This window comes from Heptranchias perlo, chromosome 18 (assembly GCF_035084215.1).
Source record: "Heptranchias perlo isolate sHepPer1 chromosome 18, sHepPer1.hap1, whole genome shotgun sequence".
In the NCBI taxonomy this organism is placed as follows: domain Eukaryota; kingdom Metazoa; phylum Chordata; class Chondrichthyes; order Hexanchiformes; family Hexanchidae; genus Heptranchias; species Heptranchias perlo.
In genome coordinates, this window is record NC_090342.1 from 46,237,244 (window position 1) to 46,258,369 (window position 21,126).

A 21,126-nucleotide genomic window follows, 5' to 3' on the forward strand; every position below is an offset into this window, starting at 1 on the left:
CCGAGAGTGAGGAACACTCAGCCTTCTGATTCAAAGACAAGAGTGCTACTGAGGTGGCCCCAAAGACATTTTTTGCTCGGGGGGGGGTGGTTATCGTCTGTTACTGAAAAGTGCCTCTTTCTCCCGGTCATAAGGAATTGTGTGCTCCTGTCCTTTTGGACGTGATATTACACTGAGGTCCCACCTGCCTGTTTCTATAGTTGAAAGGGATTTTAAAGATATAAATAGCACTATTCAAAGTGATGGAGGAAGTTCTCCGAGTATTTTGGCCAACATTCTTCCCTCAAACAACACCGCCAAAAATAGATGAACTGGCCATTCATTTGCTGTTTGTGGGATCTTGCCATGTGCAAATGGCTGCCACATTTGCCTACAGGACAACAATCATTGGATTTCAGAGAGCTGCACTAAGATGCTATATAAATATGAGTCTCCTATTCTTTCTGGAGCTGAAGCTAGTTCCTGGAAGACTCCATTCCAATTGCCAACAGGAAACAACAGCAGGCACCCTCCACCCAGAGCACAAGCAGTAACGCACAAACTGTAAAATGCTGCCCCCTCCCCTTCAACAAGCTGCTGGATTGGCTCGTGTTGTTCTCCCGGAAAGAGGATTTGAGTGTGACTGTCATCATGTAGATTGGTCTTTCTGAGGGGTGGTGGTCAAAGTGTCCATACTTTGGAGGAGGCGCTTAGAAACATACAATTGGTGAGGGGATGGGAGGTCAATAAAATGAGATTCTTGGCATACATACTTAATGGATGACCCTAAGGAAAGGCTTTTGATCACAGCAAGAATTGTAACCCGTTAGATATTCTTTAAGACTTTAATTGGCACATTCATGTGCAGTACGCTCAAATAAGAGTTCATCCAAGAACTTTATTTACTCGTTTTAGAGGAATATGTGGAAAAGCAGTACAAGTAATATGAAAGTTAAATGGGGGAGAAAGGAAAGGTCTTCAACTGTGATTGAAGAGAAGGAAAGAACTTGGATTTTTATCGTGGCTTATCATGTTCTCGCAACACCTCAAAGTGCAGTAAATGGATTGTTTCTAAAGAAGTCACTGTTCAAAGTTCTCTAGATTCAAGAACTGTCCCTCTAGATTGGAAAATTGCACATGTCACTCCGCTTTTTAAGAAAGGAAAGAGAGGGAAACCAGGGAATTATAGACCAGTTAGCCTAACATCTGTTGTGGGGAAAATGCTGGAGTCTATAATTAAGGATAGGGTGACTGAACACCTCGAGAATTTTCAGTTAATCAGAGAGAGCCAGCATGGATTTGTCAAAGGTAGGTCGTGCCTGACAAACCTGATTGAATTTTTTGAAGAGGTGACTAAAGTAGTGGACAAGGGAATGTCAATGGATGTTATTTATAAGGACTTCCAGAAGGCATTTGATAAGGTCCCACATAAGAGACTGTTAGCTAAGATAGAAGCCCATGGAATCGAGGGAAAAGTACGGACTTGGTTAGGAAGTTGGCTGAGCGAAAGGCGACAGAGAGTAGGGATAATGGGTAGCTACTCACATTGGCAGGATGTGACTAGTGGAGTCCCGCAGGGATCTGTCTTGGGGCCTCAATTATTCACAATATTTATTAACGACTTAGATGAAGGCATAGAAAGTGTCATATCTAAGTTTGCTGATGACACAAAGATTGGTGGCATTGTAAGCAGTGTAGATGAAAACATAAAATTACAAAGCGATATTGATAGATTAGGTGAATGGGCAAAACTGTGGCGAATGGAATTCAATGTAGACAAATGTGAGGTCATCCACTTTGGATCAAAAAAGGATAGAACAGGGTACTTTCTAAATGGTAAAAAGTTAAAAACAGTGGATGTCCAAAGGGACTTAGGGGTTCAGGTACATAGATCATTGAAGTGTCATGAACGGGTGCAGAAAATAATCAAGAAGGCTAATGGAATGCTGGCCTTTATATCTAGAGGACTAGAGTACAAGGTACAAGAAGTTATGCTGCAGCTATACAAAACCCTGGTTAGACCGCACCTGGAGTACTGTGAGCAGTTCTGGGCACCGCACCTTCGGAAGGACATATTGGCCTTGGAGGGAGTGCTGCGTTGGTTTACTAGAATGATACCCGGACTTCAAGGGTTAAGTTACGAGGAGAGATGACACAAATTGGGGTTGTATTCTCTAGAGTTTCGAAGGTTAAGGGGTGATCTGATTGAAGTTTATAAGATATTAAGGGGAACAGATAGGGTGGATGGAGAGAAACTATTTCTGCTGGTTGGGGATTCTAGGAGTAGGGGGCACGGTCTAAAAATTAGAGCCAGACCTTTCAGGAGTGAGATTAGAAAACATTTCTACACACAAAGGGTGGTAGAAGTTTGGAACTCTCTTCCGCAAACGGCAATTGATACTAGCTCAATTGCTAAATTTAAATGTGAGACAGAAAGCTTTTTGGCAACCAAAGGTATTAAGGGATATGGGCCAAAGGCAGGTATATGGAGTTGGATCACAGATCAGCCATGATCTTATCAAATGGCGGAGCAGGCACGAAGGGCTGAATGGCCTACTCCTGTTCCTATTATGTAGGCAGACATGACAGCCGATTTGTGCACAGCAAGATCCCACAAACAACAAATGAATGGATGACCAGATGATCTGTTTTTGGTGCTGTTAGTTGATTCCATGGTGGTGATGGGAAGCTTGCCCTGATTAAATAACACAAATCAGCAACTGAATGAATGGTCAGAGCAACAGAAGAAAAGACAACAGGACACGTCTGCAGCTTGCATCAAGGCTGACAATGGGGTGACGATAGGATTGGACGACGATGACGACAACAACAACAACTTGCATTTATATAGTGCCTTTAATGTAGTAAAATGTGCCAAGGCACTTCACAGGAACGTAATCAGACAAAAATTGACAGAGCCAAAGAAGGAGACATTAGGACATGTGACCAAACACTTGGTCAAAGAGGTAGGTTTTAAGCTATGTCTTAAAGGAGGAGAGAGAGGTGGAGCGGCAAAGAGGAACTTGGGGCCTAGATGGCTGAAGGCACGGATGGCAGTGGTGGGGCGAAGGAAGTGGGGGATGCATTGGAGGAACGGAGAATTCTCAGAGGGTTGTAGGGCTGCAGGAGGTTACAGAGATTGGGAGGGGCGAGGCCGTGAAGACTAAGGACGAGGTAAGGTGGAGGATACATGATATTAACTTGATAGTTGTCCAAAATATAAATCACTGTGAAATGTAATCGACTTCTACCCATTCATTATCAGTGGGTGGAAAATATAGCCAGCCCAATTTACATACCTAAAATCATGATCTTTATATTTCTCATGTCTAGTCTCTCCTGGGTTGATGAGTCAAGCTTTGCATCTTATCCAAATCCTTTTTGCTTGCAGTCACCTCGCTTATAACAATTTACATAAGGTTATGGATGCTGGAAAAAACAGTGTGGTTTTAAAAAAAATATGATTTAGGGATTATCCTGCTGCCAAATGAGATGAGTTCCAATCCCCCACAGACCACGCTGAAGCTGCACAAGGCCTTCATCAGGCCAAACCTGAAGTACTGCAACACAGTTCTGAACATTGAAGTAAAGGACGCATCCAAGCTTCAAAACAGCACAGAGGAAGGCAGCAAGAGCAATTCCCCAGTGTCTGAGAGAAGGACTCCGAGTAACGACTTGATAAACTGGGGCTCTTCAGCCCCAAGAAGGAATGTCTCTGAAGGGATGTTTTTAAAGATACATAACGTACTTAACTAGATAGCAAGTACTGTTTGGATTTACTTTTTCTGGCAGCAGAACAGGAGGGCACACGTTCAGGATTGTAAAGGACAAGTTATGTTGGGAAGTATTTTTTTACACCGGCATGATTGAAAGGTGGTTGAGGCCAAGAAACTGGGCATGTTTACGAGGCAACTAGATCTTGTATTTGTTTAGATGATAGGGTTGGTATCTTGGAAGGACGAGATCAAATAAGCTGTAGAGCCTTCTTCATCCAAACCTATCTTAATATAAGAAATAGGAGTAGGTCCTACGGCCCCTCGAGCCTGTTCCGCCATTCAGTACGATCATGGCTGATCTTCGACCTCAACTCCACTTTTCTGCCCAACCCCCATAGCCCTTGATTTCCTTAGATGCCAAAAATCTATCGATCTAAGCCTTGAATATACTTAATGACTGGAATTCTCTATCCCAGCGGACTGAGGATTCTCAAAGATTTACAACCCTCTGAGTGAAGAAATTTCTCCTCTTCTCAGTCCTAAATGGCCGACCCCTTATCCTGAGACTACGTCCCTTAGCTCTAGACTCTCTAGCTAGAGGAAACAGCATCTACCCTGTCAAGCCCTCTCAAAATCTTATATATTACAATGAGATTGCCTCTCATTCTTCTAAACTCCAGAGAGTATAGACCCATTCTACTCAATCCCTCCTCATAGGACAACTCTCTCAACCCAGGAATCAATCTAGTGAACCTTTGTTACACTGCCTCTAAGGCAAGTATATTCTTCCTTAGGTAAGGAGACCAAAACTATACACAGTACTCCAGGTGTGGCCTCACCAAAGCTCTGTACAGTTGCAGCAAGACCTCCCTACTTTTGTATTCCAACCCCCTTGCAATAATGGCCAACATACCATTTGCCTTCCTAATTGCTTTCTGTACCTGCATGTTAACTTCCTGTGTTTCGTGTACAAGGACACCCAAATCCCTCTGAACACCAACATTCAATAGTTTCTCACAATTTACAAAATATTCTGTTTTTCTGTTCTTCCGACCAAAATGAATAACCTCACATTTCCCCACATTATAATCCACCTGCCACCTTCTTGCCCACTCACTTAACCTGCCTGTATCCCTTTGCAGACTCTTTGTGTCCTCCTCACAGCTTACTTTCCCACCTAGCTTTGTATCGTCAGCAAACTTGGATATATTACATTCGGTCCCCTCATCTAAGTCATTGATGTAGATTGTAAATAGCTGAGGCCCCAGCACTGATCCTTGTGGCACCACTAGTTACAGCCTGCCAACCTGAAAATGACCTGTTTATTTCTACTCTTTTTTTTTTTTCCTTTAACCAATCCTCTATCCATGCTAATATATTACACCCAACCCCTTGAGCCCTTATCTTGTGTAACAACTTCTTGTGTGGAACCTTATCAGATGCCTTTTGAAAATGCAAATATACTACATCCACTGGTTCCTCTTTATCTACCCTGCTAGTTACATCCTCAAAAAACTCTAATAAATTTGTCAAACACTATTTCCCTTTCATCAAACCATGTTGATTTTGCCTAATCATATTATGATTTTCTAAGTGTCCTGTTACTACTTCCTTAATAATGGATTCCAGCATTTTCCCGATAACTGATGTCAGGCTAACTGGCCTGTAGTTCCCTGTTTTCTCTCTCTCCTTTCTTGAATAGCGGTGTTACATTTGCTACCTTCCAATCCATTGGGACTGTTCTAGAAACTAGAGAATTCTGGAAGATCAAAACCAATGCTTCCACTACCTCTGCAGCCACCTCTTTTAGAACCCTAGGATGTAGGCCATCGGGTCCTGGGAATTTGTTGACTTTTAGTCCCATTAATTTATCCAGTAGCTTTTCTTTACCAATATTAATTACTTTAAGTTCCTCACTCTCATTAGACCCCTAGTTCCCCACTATTTCTGTATGTTTTTTGTATCTTCTACTGTGAGGATAGATACAAAATATTTGTTTAATGTGTCTGCCATTTCCTTATTCCCCATTATAATTTCTCGTGTCTTAGCCTATAAGGGACCCACATTTACTTTTGCTATTCTCTTTCACACACTTGTAGAAGCTCTTACAATCTGTTTTTATATTTCTTGCTAATTTTACTCCCATTCGATTTTCTCCCTCTTTTTATAAATTCTTAGGTCATCTTTCGCTGGTTTCTAAAACTCTCCCAATCCTCAGGCTTACTACTCTTCTTCGTAACATTGTAAGCCTCTTCTTTTAATCTGATACTATCCTTAACTTCTCTAGTTATCCACGGATGGATCACTTTTCCCATGGAGTTTTGATTTCTCAATGGAATGTATATTTGTTGAGAATTATGAAATATTTCTTTAAATGTCTGCCATTGCTTATCTACCGTCATACCTTTTAATCTAATTTCCCAATCTACCATGGCCAACTCGCCCCTCATAACCTGTGTAATTGGCTTTATTTAAGTTTAAGACTCTAATTTCTGACTTAAGTACATCACTCTTAAAGTCAATGTGAAATTCTGTCACCTTATGATCACTCTTCCCCAGAGGATCCCTTGTTGTAACCTTATTCTTCACAAAGTTTTGCTTGCTACTTCTGAATCTGTAACAACCTTCACTTTCAAAACAGTCACACTCTTAGCACTGTCTTGACACTTGAATGAGCTTTTACTTTGGATCAGCCATGTGTTTTGTGGAACTTGGATCAGACTGTCATTTGGAACTATTTTGAGTTATTCATTGCCCAAGGCATTATGGTGCTGAAATGTTATCTGGTATTGCATCCCTTGGAAATTAATCCCGGATTTGAGATTTTAAGAGCCATTGCATATTTAGATAATTATGTGTTTTATTCGGTGCCAAAATGTTTAAGTAATCCCCTTGGTAAGTAATTTATTACTAAGCAGGTCCTGAAACATCATTTCATGCCATGAGTTAAGAACCAGATGAACTAAAGGCCATTGCTATCCCATGTGCCAATATCACAGAGTTGCCTTCAAAGCCATCTGTAAGCACACCCACGCCTTTGATAAAAGACCCATTTTCCACATACAAGGCATTTTTTGGCATCGATCCTTAAGGCAAGTCTTAAAATTAAATTTTTGAACAGCCCATAGCAGTTGTGCCGCTACTGTGGCATTATCTGAATGCATGTGGAGAATTAATGAATGAGGGTAAAAAAAGTAAGGTCACCCGCCTTCACTGTAGTCTTACTCTTTAATTAAAATTTTCTCTCTCTCTCTCCACCCAGCCCCAAGTAGCAGTCCTTATTATCACTTTTAAAAAGCTGTTCCAAACTCTAGAGGTACAGTCTGTGTGCATGCTGTTTGTTTTGGAAAGAAATAAAGAACTTGCATTTATATAGTGCCTTTCATGACCTCCGGACTCTCAAAGTGTTTTACAGCCACTGAAGTACTTTTGAAGTGTAGTCACTGTTGTAATGTAGGGAAACACGGCAGCCAATTAATGCACAGCAAATTCTTACAAATAGCCATGTGATAGTGCCCAGATAATCTGTTTTAGGTGTTGGTTGAGGGATAAGTGTTGGCCAGAACAGCAGGACAAGCCCTGTGCTCTTCTTCAAAAAGTGCCATGGGATTTTTTACATCCACCTGAGGGGGGCAGACGTTGCCTCTGTTAACGTCTCATCTGAAAGACGACACCTCCCACAGTGCAGCACTCCCTCAGTACTGCACTGGAGCTTAGATTAATTCCTCAAGTTTCTGTGTGGGACCTGAACCCACAATCTTCTGACCTAGAGGTGAGAGTGCTACCACTGAGCCACGGGTGGATCTGGCTCCATAATTTTTATACAGCACAGCAACGCGGCTCTTGTGAGACCATAGCAAACAAAGGGCATCCTGTCCCTCTGAATTTGCTTTCTTTCCTCTCCTCACTCATTAAGAGCCCGGCATCTCTGTTTGTTGACAATAAGCTTCAATCAAAGAAGGAGAAGACTATACCAAAAGCCAGTAATCTAACTTCCATCATGCACTCATACTTTAGTTTAGATCAGTAGCCTGTGTAAAAATAAGAAATGTTTGTACTTTGAACCTAATCAGCTCTTGTCACACACAACAATTTGTTCCCCTCCAAGGTTGAAAGCAAAGCAACTGTCAATCCAGAGCAAAGGCTTGAAAGTGTATAACCTGCGCGCAGCAACTCAGCACCTACGAGTTGGCCAGCTAAAAGGAAACCATTTTAGTATCATCGTAAGAAACATCAGCAAGCACCAGGAAGATGATCCTGAAGCAAGTCTTACTGATAGAGTGTTTGAAGCAATTGAGATTGTCAAGGTAAAGTCCCATTAAAGGTATCTAGTCTTTATTGCACTGCTGAAGAATCAAACAGTGCTGTTGCGCCATGACCTGTAAACGCCTGACTTAGGGGCCTGTTTAAGTAATGTGCCATCTCTCGGTGGTGCATCACATTGTGGCATCGAAGCACATAGCAGTGGAGGGGAGTGATACAGCTTTGTTCCTCCCACTTCACTGATCTCCCATGTGATCCTGTTTTAAGGCTACAATTAGGACCTGGTGATTGACTTCAGAAGAGGAGATAAAGAAAGAGTCATTGCTATGACCCTGTTGCACACCTCCCAGCAACTGGCATCAAATTAACGTTCATTTATATGAGATTACCGTTGACCAGTGTTATTGTTTTTTTTTGCATGGGGAGCCTATCCTCTATTACGGGTGGTGCTACCTGCCTCTACCATCATCTTTGGGTCAGCTCGAGTGATGGGCGTAACGATGAGACTGTCATGCCTGTCATTGTAATGTGCAGTATCTGAGAATGAATTGGTCTATAGATGGGCTGGAAAGTGCAGCTGCAGCTTGGCACCTCCTTCAACTATAAAATTATAAAGTAGTAGAGCTACTCCCTGATCTAACAAATGTATCTCTCTCTGTACTGATTGTGCTGTTTCCCAGGGATCTGTTGTAGTTGTGGCTGTTACTTCATAATCCAGATGGTAATTATGCCACAGTTTATAATCCTTTGAGGTAGACATCATCGCATGTCAAGCACATAATGCATCGGCCATCAGTGTCTGCCCAAATATAAGCTGCAGCCATATAAAATACCCCAAACAGAATAAAGTTGTCCCATATAGTTGATTTCGTTTGAAATCTTAGGTGAGACACTGCCTTGTAATCACGCAACAGTATCCATTATTCTTTATTTGAATGGCAAGTTATCACTAGTAGAATTTTTGGGTTTTGTATTTCTAATGACAGTAATGTCACATTAGTGATTACAGCTCTTTTTGAAAGAGTGCAATGTTTTTCTGGTCAAATAAGTAAATATAGTTCTTTCAACTACAGGAGAAAGGATTTGTGAACTACTATGGACCTCAGCGATTTGGCCTAGGACAGAATGTTCAGGCAGATCAAATTGGTTTAGCTCTCCTCAAGGAAATGTTGGTAAGGCCTCTTTCAACTTAAGCATTTTATGACTTTCCCAGGTATATAGGTCAGGAGCTAACAGGGCTGTGTGTATTTCTTGGGACTCAGATCCTGCTTATATTGCCAGCCACATACTGAAGTGGTTCTCGTCAGGACTGTAAGCTTGAGATTTTCATGCTGTCACAACTCCCTATTATGGCAACATAAATGTGTAGCTAGTGTGAAACTGGAGTTAACTTTTAATCTCTATGAATGTTTCTTGGTAGTGATTGGTGCCCATGTATAACTGGAAATCACCTTGCTTAGGTTTCCTGTCTGTTGCTCGATATGTGTGGCAGACTCAGGTTTGGTACCTGAAGTGAGATTGGTAGATTCACTCCAGTAACATTGGTTAAGTCTGTAAGTCTAAGTTCAGAAATTTCAGCCACATAAAATGGTTAAAGAAACATTAGTTTCTAATAACGATTGTTATTTCTATGTTGTTTTTCAGAATGTATCTTTTGAGAGTGCAACAAAATTGTACCAGATTAGTTTATCTTGTGTGTTTTTGGTAACAGCATTATTGCAAATACAAATGGTTCACAAAAAATATAAATATTAATTTAAAAAAAAAGAAAGGGTTAAGATTATTTTGCAGAAAGATCACAAAATGCAACAATTTTATAATCCAAACCCTCCCGACCCGGCAGTTCAGATTAATCCAGAGATCAGCTTTCTTAAACCAACATTTAAAACAGATTATCCAGTCATTTGTTTCATTGCTGTTTGTGGGACCGTGCTGAGCCCAAATTGGCTGCCGTGTTTCCTACATTACAACAGTGACTACTTCAAAAATACTTAATTGGCTGTAAAGCGCTTTGAATGTTTTGAGGTCGTGAGAGACGCTTTTAAATGCAGGTCGTTTTTCTTTTTTCAAAATGGCAATTCTGTCCTGTACACTAGGAGACGCCAGTTGGTTGATGTTGTGACCCATAACCAGACTTCCTTTTGGCTGTAATACAATGCAAGAGTTACTTGAGGTTTGGGGAACTTGGGCTGCTAGTCTGAAGTACTAAAAATTCCTGTTACCTCATGTCCTAACGTTGCAAAAGTGGCAGCAGAAGCTTACTCCAGACATTTTGAATTTACTTCCATCGTGCTAAGTAGCACGATGGAAGTAAATTCAAAATGTCTGGAGTAAGCTTCTGCTGCTAAGTTACTATTGCTGCTTATAGTCTCACCATAGCTGGACGTTCTTGATAGTAAATTAAATTCTACTGAATACTCTTGAAACTTTACTGCTACAACCAATCTGTATCTTATCAGAGATTGTGAAGAAATGAGTATGGAACATTCACAACATAAATATTTTATTACCAAGAATTTATAAGGATATAAATGTCATTTAAGAAACAGCACCCTGTGTACTGACTCTTGCCAGTACATTCTAGTCTCGAACACTCTTGTGATTTATGTAGTGCTTGAAACCTGATGAAGAAGCTTTGGTACGGAGGGTATATCCAGAATTTCTAAATCTAGAATCTCTTTAGTTGAGATGCAACCATCTCTCATAATTCATTTCATTTTAAATGTATGCTCCACCACCCAAAATGGCTGGCTAGTGTTATTTTGAAGATACTTCTTTTATCAGCCAGTAGAATAAAACAGAAAATGCTGGAAACACTCAGCAGGTCAGCCAGCATATGTGGCGAAAGAAACAGAGTAAATGTTTCAGGTCTATGATCTTTCATCAGGACACCAGTGTCACTTCAGGCTAAGTGATTGGTTGATGCTGACCATCTCCAGTGCCAGTGAAAAATGCTGCTTTTTCTTGTAAAACACTGACTGTCGGATTCAAAAGCTGATGGTTGGCATGGATGTTAAAGAAAGAAAGGACTTGCATTTATACTGTGCCTTTCGTGACCTCAGGATGTCCCACAGCGCTTTACAGCCAATGAGGAACTTTAGTCACTGTGGTAACGTAGGCAAATGCAGCAGTCAATTTGCACACCAGATCCCACAAATAGGGATGAGATAGATAATGGATTTTTTTTAGTGATGTTGGTTAAGGTGTAACTTTTTGGCCAGTACACCAGGAGAACTCCCCCACTCCTCTTCAAATAGTGCCATGGGATCATTTAAGTCCATGTGAGAGGACAGATGGGGCCTCGGTTAATGTTTCATCCGAAAGATGGCACCTTCGACAGTGCAACATTCCCTCAGTGCTGCACTGAAGTGCCAGCTTAGATTATGTGCTTAAGTGGTGGGGCTTTGCTGCCACTCCTTGGAATGAAATTTGTTTTTAAGAAAAAAATGTTGACAATTGAATCTTTGAGAAATTTTGTTTCTTTGTAGATTTTTAAAAAAAACAGCGGTCCTTGTTTTTCCTGTTTAATTCTTGGTCCTCTCTCTATCAAATTGACGGTGCAAAGTTTAGTTCAGTCTTTTTTGTCACAGTGACCTCTTGTGGTTCAGTAAGGAACTTGGAGAAAATGACATCAGTTGCAGAATTACCAGCTGCTTTAATGAACTATAAAATTTCCTGTTCACAAGTGTTGCTAATTAAATGGTAATAAAATCAATTTAGGAACAGGCTGTTAGTAATTGGATCACTGTAAAATGGCACCACATTATTATTAGCGACTGCCGCTGAGCATTACCTGACTACCACAACAAGGCACAAACCAAGGGCTGAGAGCCTTTTGAGGCAGTTCGGCAATGGTAGTCATCATCATCCTTTTTGAAGCCTAAATAGTAAGAGGTTTAAGTGATTGGTTGCCTTTTGAGGGCAGTGGATTATGGAATTCCTGTCAGGTCTTTTATATATGTATTTTCTTTAGGTGAAAGCTGTGCATTTATTCTTTACACCAGAAGAAGGAAATGACCCTGTTAATAAGGCCAAGAGACATTTTATTCAGACTGGTAAGTGTCAGTAGCTATGACCAAAAGTATTTTTAGTTTAAATGTAGTCTACGCTTGTTAAGCAAACAACTTGATATTAAATGTATTCTGTACAGAAAATCATAAAATCTTTCAGCACAGAAGGAGGCCATACGGCCCATCGTGCCGGCTCTTCAAAAGATCTATCTAATTAGTCCTACTCCTCTGCTCTTTCCCCACAGCCCAGCAAAAATTTTACTTTTCAAGTATTTATCCAATTCCCTTTTGAAAGTTACTATTGAATCTACTTCCACCGCCCTTTCAGACAGTGCATTCCAGATCATTACAACTCACTGCGTTAAAAAAAAAACTTGTCCTTATCTCCCATCTGGTTCTTTTGCCCATTATCTTAATCTGTGTCCTCTGGTTATCGACCCAAATATAGTAGAAAGAAAGAGCATCTATTAATACAGCACCACATCAGATCTTCAGGACGCCCCAAATCACTCAACAACCAGTGGATTGCTTTTAATTATTCACATTTTTTTGACTGTCCATTAGCTTGTTCTATACAGAATACGCAACAAAGGCTCAGGTTTTTCTTTAATTAGAAAATGCTAATGGGTTCCTTGCATCGAGGAGAAAAATTGTTTAACATCTTATCTTTCAGAATATTTTATTCCTTCCCCTCCATCAGTAGTTCATGTATCAGTGGTGTCTCTCTCATTTCTGAGAGTAACTCCAGCCTCTCTTTAAATGGAGAGAACAGACAGTCGATGTTTTGGACTCGTATGGGTACAAGGCCCGACACATTGACTGCAAGTTCTCTTGACAAATGCTGACTGACCTGCTGTGAGCTTCCAACTTTTTTCTATTTTGGTTCCAGAATTCCAGCATGAGTTGTATTTTGCTGTTTGTGTTTTTTTAAAAATGATTGGTCAATTCATTCCAAGGGGCACCATCCATTGAAAAGTGATTTTCCATCCTTTTATAAGCAAACGCAGTGACGTAAATCGCATTTGAAAGTGTCATTGCGTCTCTTGCACATGATGCCGTTGTGCCTAAAATGCTGCATGGCTCACCCCTTTGAAACAAAAATAAAGTTTGCCAAACCTCTTCCCCCGCATCCCCCCATGAAAACAGTACCCTTTTAAATATGTGGGGAACTTATTGCATGCACAAGAGACCTGCACACATCAGAGTTGTATTCATCGGGCACAAATTTGTGTTGTGCCCACACCTTAAGAATGGTGGGATGTAGGTTCACTGTGTGGAGTTGTCCCATTGTAGAGAGGTGCAGACAGAGGGCAAGGCTTCTCCATACAGGGAGAGAGTTGGTCAGTCTCCCACTCACTCGTTCACTCAGTCCAGACTGCTCTCATACATGTCTGAGTGGCTGGCAATAGAGTGGAATTTGTCTGAGGCCAGGAAGCAGGTTATCTTTCCATTCGCTGTACTGAAGATGGTGCATGACACAGGGAGAGCGAGAAAAGAGAACTTTTCTTTTTTAAAAAAAAAGCATAGTGAGAATGATCTAAATGACTCAAAACCTGAACATACTGCATATAAGTGGGATTTGCATCGAGGAGTGCTTGTCTGTAGATAGGAAGCCGATTAGATTTTTTTCAAATGCAAAATATATGCTGATTAGATCTTTTTTATATGCAAAGTATGGAGAGTAAAACAAGAAGTCACAATCTTAAAATTAATATACTCCATTTTAACTGGCTGGCAAAATTAGAAAACTTTTCTCAAAGGGCCGTTATCATCTCGTGTCCCTCAGCTATGTTATGCTTTATTTGTAGAGGCTGCACAAAATAGATTGGTGAATAATCCAGTTTATCCATTGAGGAAGACTTCATGACTCACTTTTGACTGTCACGCATGGGTTATTGGGTGTTCCTCATTCTTAGACTAGATTCTGTGCTCCTTTTGCTGCTCGGTGTACTCTGTTAATTATGGACCATACATTTGGGATTCCCACACAGGTCCCAACTGTTCTGTGAGGCCATCAGATTTCTCAGTATCCTGTGTCCCAATCCTAGATTTGTTAACATACCAGCATGTCAGCCGTGGCCCAGTGGTAGCACTCTCTCCACTGAGTCAGTAGGTTGTGGATTCAAGTCCCACTCCAGAGACTTGAGCAAAAATCTAGGCTGACATTCCCAGTGTAGTTCTGAGGGAGTGCTGCACTGTCGGAGGTGCTGTCTTTTGGATGAGACATTAAACCGAGGCCCCATCTGCTCTCTTGGGGGTGTAAAAGCTCCCACGGCACTATTGAAAAATAGGGGCATTCTCCCTGGTGTCCTGGCCAACATTTACCCTTTAACCAACATCACTAAAAACAGATTATCTGGTCATTTATTTCATTGCTGTTTGTGGGACCTTGCTCAACGTGTTTCCTACATTACCAAAGTGATTACACTTCAAAAGTACTTCATTGGCTATAAATCGCGATGGGACGTCCTGAGGTCTTGCATTTATGTAATGCCTTTCAAGTCTTTTAGCATGTTTTTGTCACTATATACTAATTTTAAAAAAAATGTTTTCTACGATGACAGCACTGTTTTCTTCGGGCAGCTGACACTGTCTCGGGAGTTAGCACAGTGGGATCCCCAGGGATGTGTCAGTATTTGCAGGCGGTTCCCACTCACAGAAGTTCGAACACCACTGGACTACACTCTGCCACTGCCTCCGTAAGGTCTTTGACATCATATCCATACTGTTTTTTCTTTTCTTCAGAGGATGCCAAGGCGACACTTGCCCTGATGCCAGAGTACAAAACAAGAGAGCGATTGGTGCTACGTGCATTAAATCGCTTTGGCAACAATCGGGAGGGTTGTACCCGGGCTTGGCTTAGTTTCCCACACTCCATGCGTATCCTTTATATCCACTCATATTGCAGTAAGGTCTGGAATGAAGCTGTATCTTTTCGCCTGAAGGCTTACGGCTTGAAGGTTGTAGAGGGAGACTTGGTTGCCTGTGATAATGTCGATGGGGAGCTGTTGTCTCAGAATAATCAGGTAAATTTTAAAATGGATTTTATTTTAAAATTAGTGCTGCACTTTCATTTCAGAAATGTTCCCGTTGTTTGCTATACTGCACCATGGGTACACCCAACCCTGTAAGAGACTGAAAACATTTAATCCTCCCCTTCCTGCACTATATAAAAATGATGCTTAATGAGAATCACAGTTGATTTTCTCCCAATGTTATTGCTTGTCACACCAGGTACAGAGAACCCTTCTCCATTGCCTGCAATGCACATCTTCCAATCACCAAATTATGTCAATCAATAAAACATTGTAATCTTCATTATGGCAGAAGGAAGATTCTCTCCCTGTGTTCTAGTGGCAAACACAAGCAGGTCTGTGTTGCAGAAGCAATTATGTTTGCCTTTTTCAAATTTCTTTGGCACTTGGTAAAGTTTAGACAAATCAGACTTTTAACCTCCCCTACTCTACACTATTGTATTGAGTAAGATTCAATGTAGTGATCTGAGGTAAACATCATTAGATCAGGTTGCTTATTACTGCAAAAGTTGGTTCATTCTGAGTTCTAACATCTATACCTAGCGAGGTGTAGCTGATACCAGGTTATGCAATTGGTCACTGACGCCTTAGTTGCAACCCTATATTCATCTGCAGTGTCCCACAAGAGGAGGAAAGCTCAGCCAACACAGTGAATTACAGTTGTGCCTGAGGAGATGAGTTGTGACATTCTGTCATATTACAATGAACCTTTGTGGTCCAATCATTTATCCCTTGGCTTTTAACCGTACTTATCCTTGATCAGCTACTGCTACCTGCATTGGGGACAGTGGTATCAAAATAATCGCAGCCACCTCACTACAAGCACAGATTAATTGATCATTAATCTCATTGCTGTTTGTGGGGACCTTATTATGCACCAATTGGCTGCTGAACTTGCTTACAAAATAGTGACTGCACTACAAAAGTAATTCATTTAGCTGTGAAACTCTGGGGCTTCCCTGAGGATGTGAAAACTGCTATATAAATTTCTTTGTCTACATTGGCTCTGATGTGATTGGAAAGACATCATCACTGATATTTCCTGAGGAGATGTGAATGTGATGGAGGGTGGATAATTTGTTTTATTTGTGTTCGGGATGTGGGCGTCGCTAGCAAGGCCAGCATTTATTGCCCACCAATAGTTGCCCTTGAGAAGGTGATGGCGAGCCTTCTTGAACCGCTGCTGTCCGTGTGGTGAAGATACTCCCACATTGTTGTTAGGTGGGGAGTTCCAGGATTTTGACCCAGCAACGCTGAAGGGACGGCGATATATGTCCAAGTCGGGTTGGAATGTGACTTGGAGGTAATGGTGTTCTCGTGCACCTGCTGCCCCTGCCCTTCTAGGTGGTTGAGGTCGTGGGTTGGGGAGGTGTTTTCGAAGTTATCAGTTATTTCTGATACATGTTAGATTTGTTTTGATGGGTTAAATGTTGAAGTGATTTTGCCTTTGTTGAAAATATTTTGCTCCCTGCAATGATCAAGTTGAGGTTTTCCATTGCTCCCTGTGTTTATTATTGATCAAGAACAAGTATTACCGTAGTTAGATATCTTGTTGAATCATGGCTTTAAAAAATTGGACTAATTTTAGCGGTTCTGTCAGATACTTCCAGATTCTCTGATATAGTTCCAGGTATAATCTTATAGTAAGGTTCTTGTGACCCAGTGCCCTCAATAAAGAAGTCTGCAGAAGAGACAAGTGGCAAATGTTAGGTGGGACTAGACTACAATTAATCAGTTTTCAGTTGCGAATCAAGTGCTACTAGGAGATGATTTAATTCCAGAATGTGGCTGCGATAACAATTTCTCTTGTTTCTGTGTGAATTTGATGGGAAGGTGATGTACAGCTTAGTTAAATTGTTCACAACTTATTTTAAAGTCAAGTCTTGTGTCAAGTCTTGTGTTAATCTGTACAGTTGTTTGAGTTCTTACATTCGGTAGAACCTGCTTATAGTGACCCTTACATACTTTTACAATTTGACTTGGTAGTGAAAAATTACAGTGTCACACTGACAACTGAATAGTACGCTGATCCTGTTAGTGAAATTACCGTCTAATAATCTGAGCAGCAGCCTCCCATTGTACGACCCAGTAAATAAGCCTCTGGATTCCTGAGTGCAGGTCACACTGAAGAATGAATTTACACTTTGGAAAGCATTTGTTTCAATTTTGCTGTGGGAAGGAACTATCAATCTCACAATCACAATTCTTTTTGGTGAAGTGTGCAATTAGTTATGAGTCCAGGCCCACAAGATACAGCATCATCGGAAGCGAGTCACATAAATCAGTCGGCATTAAGTTCAAGAGTGCAGCCGTGTACAGTGGAGTTGACTTCACTTTATTGTAACTTGATTTCAATTTTGTACCTTTTTTATTCCCCGAAACTCTTCCCAAGTGACGTTCAATCTATAGACGCCTGCTACAGTAGAGTGGCAAATCAGACATCACATTGTTGAACTGTATTAAGAAAAAGTGTTCATTTTTACTGTTTTTTAAGATCTGCCTATTAATATGAGCAGCATTTTAATTATTTCTGACCAGCAGGTGCACACTGTGACAGCTGAAGATCTGGAGTCAAACATTTACTCCATTAACCAAGTAAGGATTCTTCCTCATTTCTTCATCATAAACTCATTCCTCTTTCATTGAAGGGCTTCCAGGAGAACATTTTGCACAAAGTGTTCTTGAAGGTCTCATTGTTTGATATAGAAATGATGCACTACTTTGGTCACTATTGGAATAGAGGGTGGTGTGTTATTAACAGTTGGAAACTAGAAAAGTATAATTAGGATTTCATAAATATAACATGCTGTCAAGGCTGCCTTTTTGCTACCCTTCTTCCTAATTTCTAAAACCTTTTTGGTATGAGCCTTGGCTCATTGATAGCACTCTTGCCTCTTGAGTTAGGTCATGGGTTCAAGCCCCAATTCAGGATTTGAGCACATAATCTAGGCTGACACTTCAGTTCTGTACTGAAGGACTGTGACATGGTCAGACATGATTCAAACCAAGGCCGCATCTGTCCTCTCGGGTGAACATAGAATATTTTGTAGCATTATTCAAAGAAGAGCAGGGGAATTCTCCCGGTGTCCAACATTTATCCCTCAACCAACACCAGTAATACAGATTAACTGGTCATTAATCTCAGTGCTGTTTGTGGGGACCTTGTGGTGCACCAATTGGCTGCTGAGTTTGCCTACAAAATAAAGACAACTTCAAAAATAACTAATTGACTGTGAAGCGCTTTGGGACTTTCCTGCAGATGTGAAAAGTTCTTTCTTCATGACTAATATAGAAATACTCTGCAATTAAAAACTAGAAGAAATACAACAGCTTTTTTTGTTAGATTATAAATGAAAATATTGCTTGTTAATATTTTCTTTTTAAGTAATGTTTTTTTAAACGGACATTAATTTAGATCCCGTTTCTGACAATTTTAGTAAGTCTTCTTCCTTTTAATGTCAGTTGATTAAATTATACTCTAATCATTGTTTCTTTTTAATTAAAGGTTGTTCTTCCGATGCCTGGTAACAACATCCAGTATCCACGCAACAAGCTACATTCATGGTACCAGGAAGCTTTAGCCAGGGATGGACTGAAGGCATGCAAGTTTAGAATCCCTGCATTACAACTGAACATTCCTGGATGCTACCGGCGGCTCCTAGCACAGCCTCAGCAACTTGTGTACCAGTGGTTAGAAGGCAAGGAAGCGCCTTTTGCAAAGGAAGGCTGCGGCCTTGCTACTGATGAATCCAAGCAGCGTCAGGAAACGGGAGACTCACTTTCTTTGTCCTTCAGTCTAAATTCATCATGCTACGCAACAGTGTGTTTAAGAGAAATAATGAAATGCAATGTCTAATTCTTTTCAAATTATAGTTTTTGTCAAATGTCCGTTTTAGCCTCTGTCTATCACAGTTTCATGTCATCACAGGGACAAAAGTTGAGTTGCTGCTTTGGGGATCTTGAGTGCTGACTTCTGGGGACAGGGCCCAAGTGTTTCTGCATGGAGGCCATTTTGGAAAAAAAGCACACAATATTTGTGTGTCCTATTCTTCGAGGCGTTTAAGCTGTCACACATTGATTTGGTTCAACAAGATGAGAGTTGCAATGCTTACAGTGGAATGGTGGCTAAGGACATCCTGAGACGTTGTGGAGACACGAGGTGGAGGCCACAAACTTTCTTGCAGAAGTGCAGTAGGAATCAAATGTGCTCTCACACAGCATTGGCACAGGGCCTGAAACAGGTCAGTTGGCTGTCCTCTCACTGAGCAATGGTGCAATCTAAAGGAAACCAGAGAGCATGAAAAGGCAGGGTTTTAAAAAAAAACCAGTCCCCAAGCAATGGAGAACCAGTCCCCAATAGGAGAAAAGTCACACAGATGCAAGTCAAGCTTGAGGGAGGCGATGAATTATATTTTTAGGCATAGAGTGTGTGCCCTTTAATTATTCAGTGAGCACTTGAATCTGAATTTATTTCAGGTCTGACACCAAAGCTTAATATGGGCCTTAGCCAATCCAGCAGATGGTTCAGATTAAACAAAATTAATGTGAATCTTGACTTTTTTTTGGAACAGTAGAAAATGGGCAATATTGCCAATTTAGTGACATTTAAGGGTAATTTTAAGTTGGAGATGTACACCCCTTAAAAACAGGGTTTGGAATTCAGGACCCATCGCACATGCAACAGTTTTATAAAACAAAGCTACCCTTCTGTACGTGTTATATATTACAGTGTTCTTTCACCTTCATATTTGTGTTTAGTTCAAACAAATTTTCAACGTTTAGTTTGAACTGAGAGAAAAATTTACACTTTTTTTTAAAGAACTGGCTTTTCACTGGAGGAATTCAAAGATGTCAAGAAAGGAAACATTTTTATCCTATATCAGGGCAGGGAAGACTGACATTAAATTAATAAACAAATAAATTAATTTGTGACAAACGACTTCTTTAGAATACGGAGAGTGTGGCACGAGAACCTTGAGGTGCATTTACACTACACTTAGCACCGGTGTGGCAGTTATGGTGCACATGCAGTCTGAACCCGGAGTCAGAGTCTGGATTGAGACTCCGCTTTACTTCGAAATCAATTCAGGTCTTCACATCCACAAGTTTAGCATCAGTGTGAGGCTAAAAGCTGCTTTGCCCCCACCCTAAACTTGTGGTGTGAATGCAGCCATAATTACGTAACCTCAGTCTCCTGGTGAGTCTCTAAAACCAGAAGGTGCTTGGAGGGAGGAGTTGTTGTCTATTTTAAAATTACAGGGGTCTATTTTTAAAGTTCTTTTTGAAGTTAAAACGTGTGCAGCATTTTTCTTTCCAAATCTACTTTATTTGTTTTTGAAATCACAAAATTGTTTCTAGAGTTCAGATAAATGGTCTCCGAGTCTGTCTTAGTGGGCCCAGTTATTTTCCTCCTTTTGAATTATTAAAATGTTTAGTCCATAAAAGTCTATAAACCAGACAGCAAAGTTGCGTCTGGGAACTGCATGGAAATGTGGGGTGGGGGTGAAAGAGGAAGAGTAGATGGATGGAAACTGCAATGGTTTGACTTTATTGGCACAAACTTATCTGAATTTTAAAAAAGAGGAAGTCAATTGCCCTTATTCTAAAGTGTTTTAATTCTCATTTATTTAATAAAAGTGCTTGAAGAGCACAGTCATCCAGTCTCAATCAAGAGATAATTGTTTCTGCAGCTAAAAGTGTGCAATTGCTTTATCTGAATCTTATTAAATATTGACTTAAATAAAATCAATTTTATCACTGTAAAATAATAAAGACAAAATGCTACAGGCTAAAGATGGAACATATGTGGTGAAGCTCTATAAACACTTTAAAAGTTTTTTTTTTGTTAATGTTTGAGTTGGTAGGAGTGACCACCACACAGTCCTTGTGGAGATGAAGTCCCGTCTTCGTACTGAGGACACCATCCAATGTGTTGTGTGGCACTACCACTGTGCTAAATGGGATAGATTCAAAACAGATTTGGCAGCTCAAAACTGGGCATCCACGAGGCGCTGTGAGCCATCAGCAGCAGCAGAATTGTATTCCAGCACAATCTGTAACCTCATGGCCCGGCATATTCCTCACTCTACCGTTACCAACAAGCCAGGGGATCAACCCTGGTTC

At 40.7% G+C, this 21,126-nt stretch overlaps 1 protein-coding gene across 5 annotated transcripts in view; it reads left to right on the forward strand.

The window, feature by feature from the left end:
- Positions 1-20,803, forward strand: part of pus7l (pseudouridine synthase 7 like) — a 35,913-nt gene extending 15,110 nt beyond the window's left edge. For 3 of the 5 annotated variants that reach the window (XM_067999855.1, XM_067999858.1, XM_067999856.1), the window contains exons 4-9: positions 7,804-8,002; positions 9,032-9,130; positions 11,932-12,013; positions 14,714-14,994; positions 17,542-17,598; positions 18,509-20,803. In XM_067999855.1, coding sequence (XP_067855956.1) covers positions 7,804-8,002; positions 9,032-9,130; positions 11,932-12,013; positions 14,714-14,994; positions 17,542-17,598; positions 18,509-18,859 — 1,069 coding nt within the window. In that variant the 3' untranslated portion in view covers positions 18,860-20,803. Of the gene's footprint in view, positions 1-7,803; positions 8,003-9,031; positions 9,131-11,931; positions 12,014-14,713; positions 14,995-17,519; positions 17,599-18,508 lie in introns of those variants that run through there. The other 2 variants (XM_067999857.1, XM_067999859.1) reach the window with 2 other exon arrangements.
- Positions 20,804-21,126: the final 323 nt, after the last annotated feature.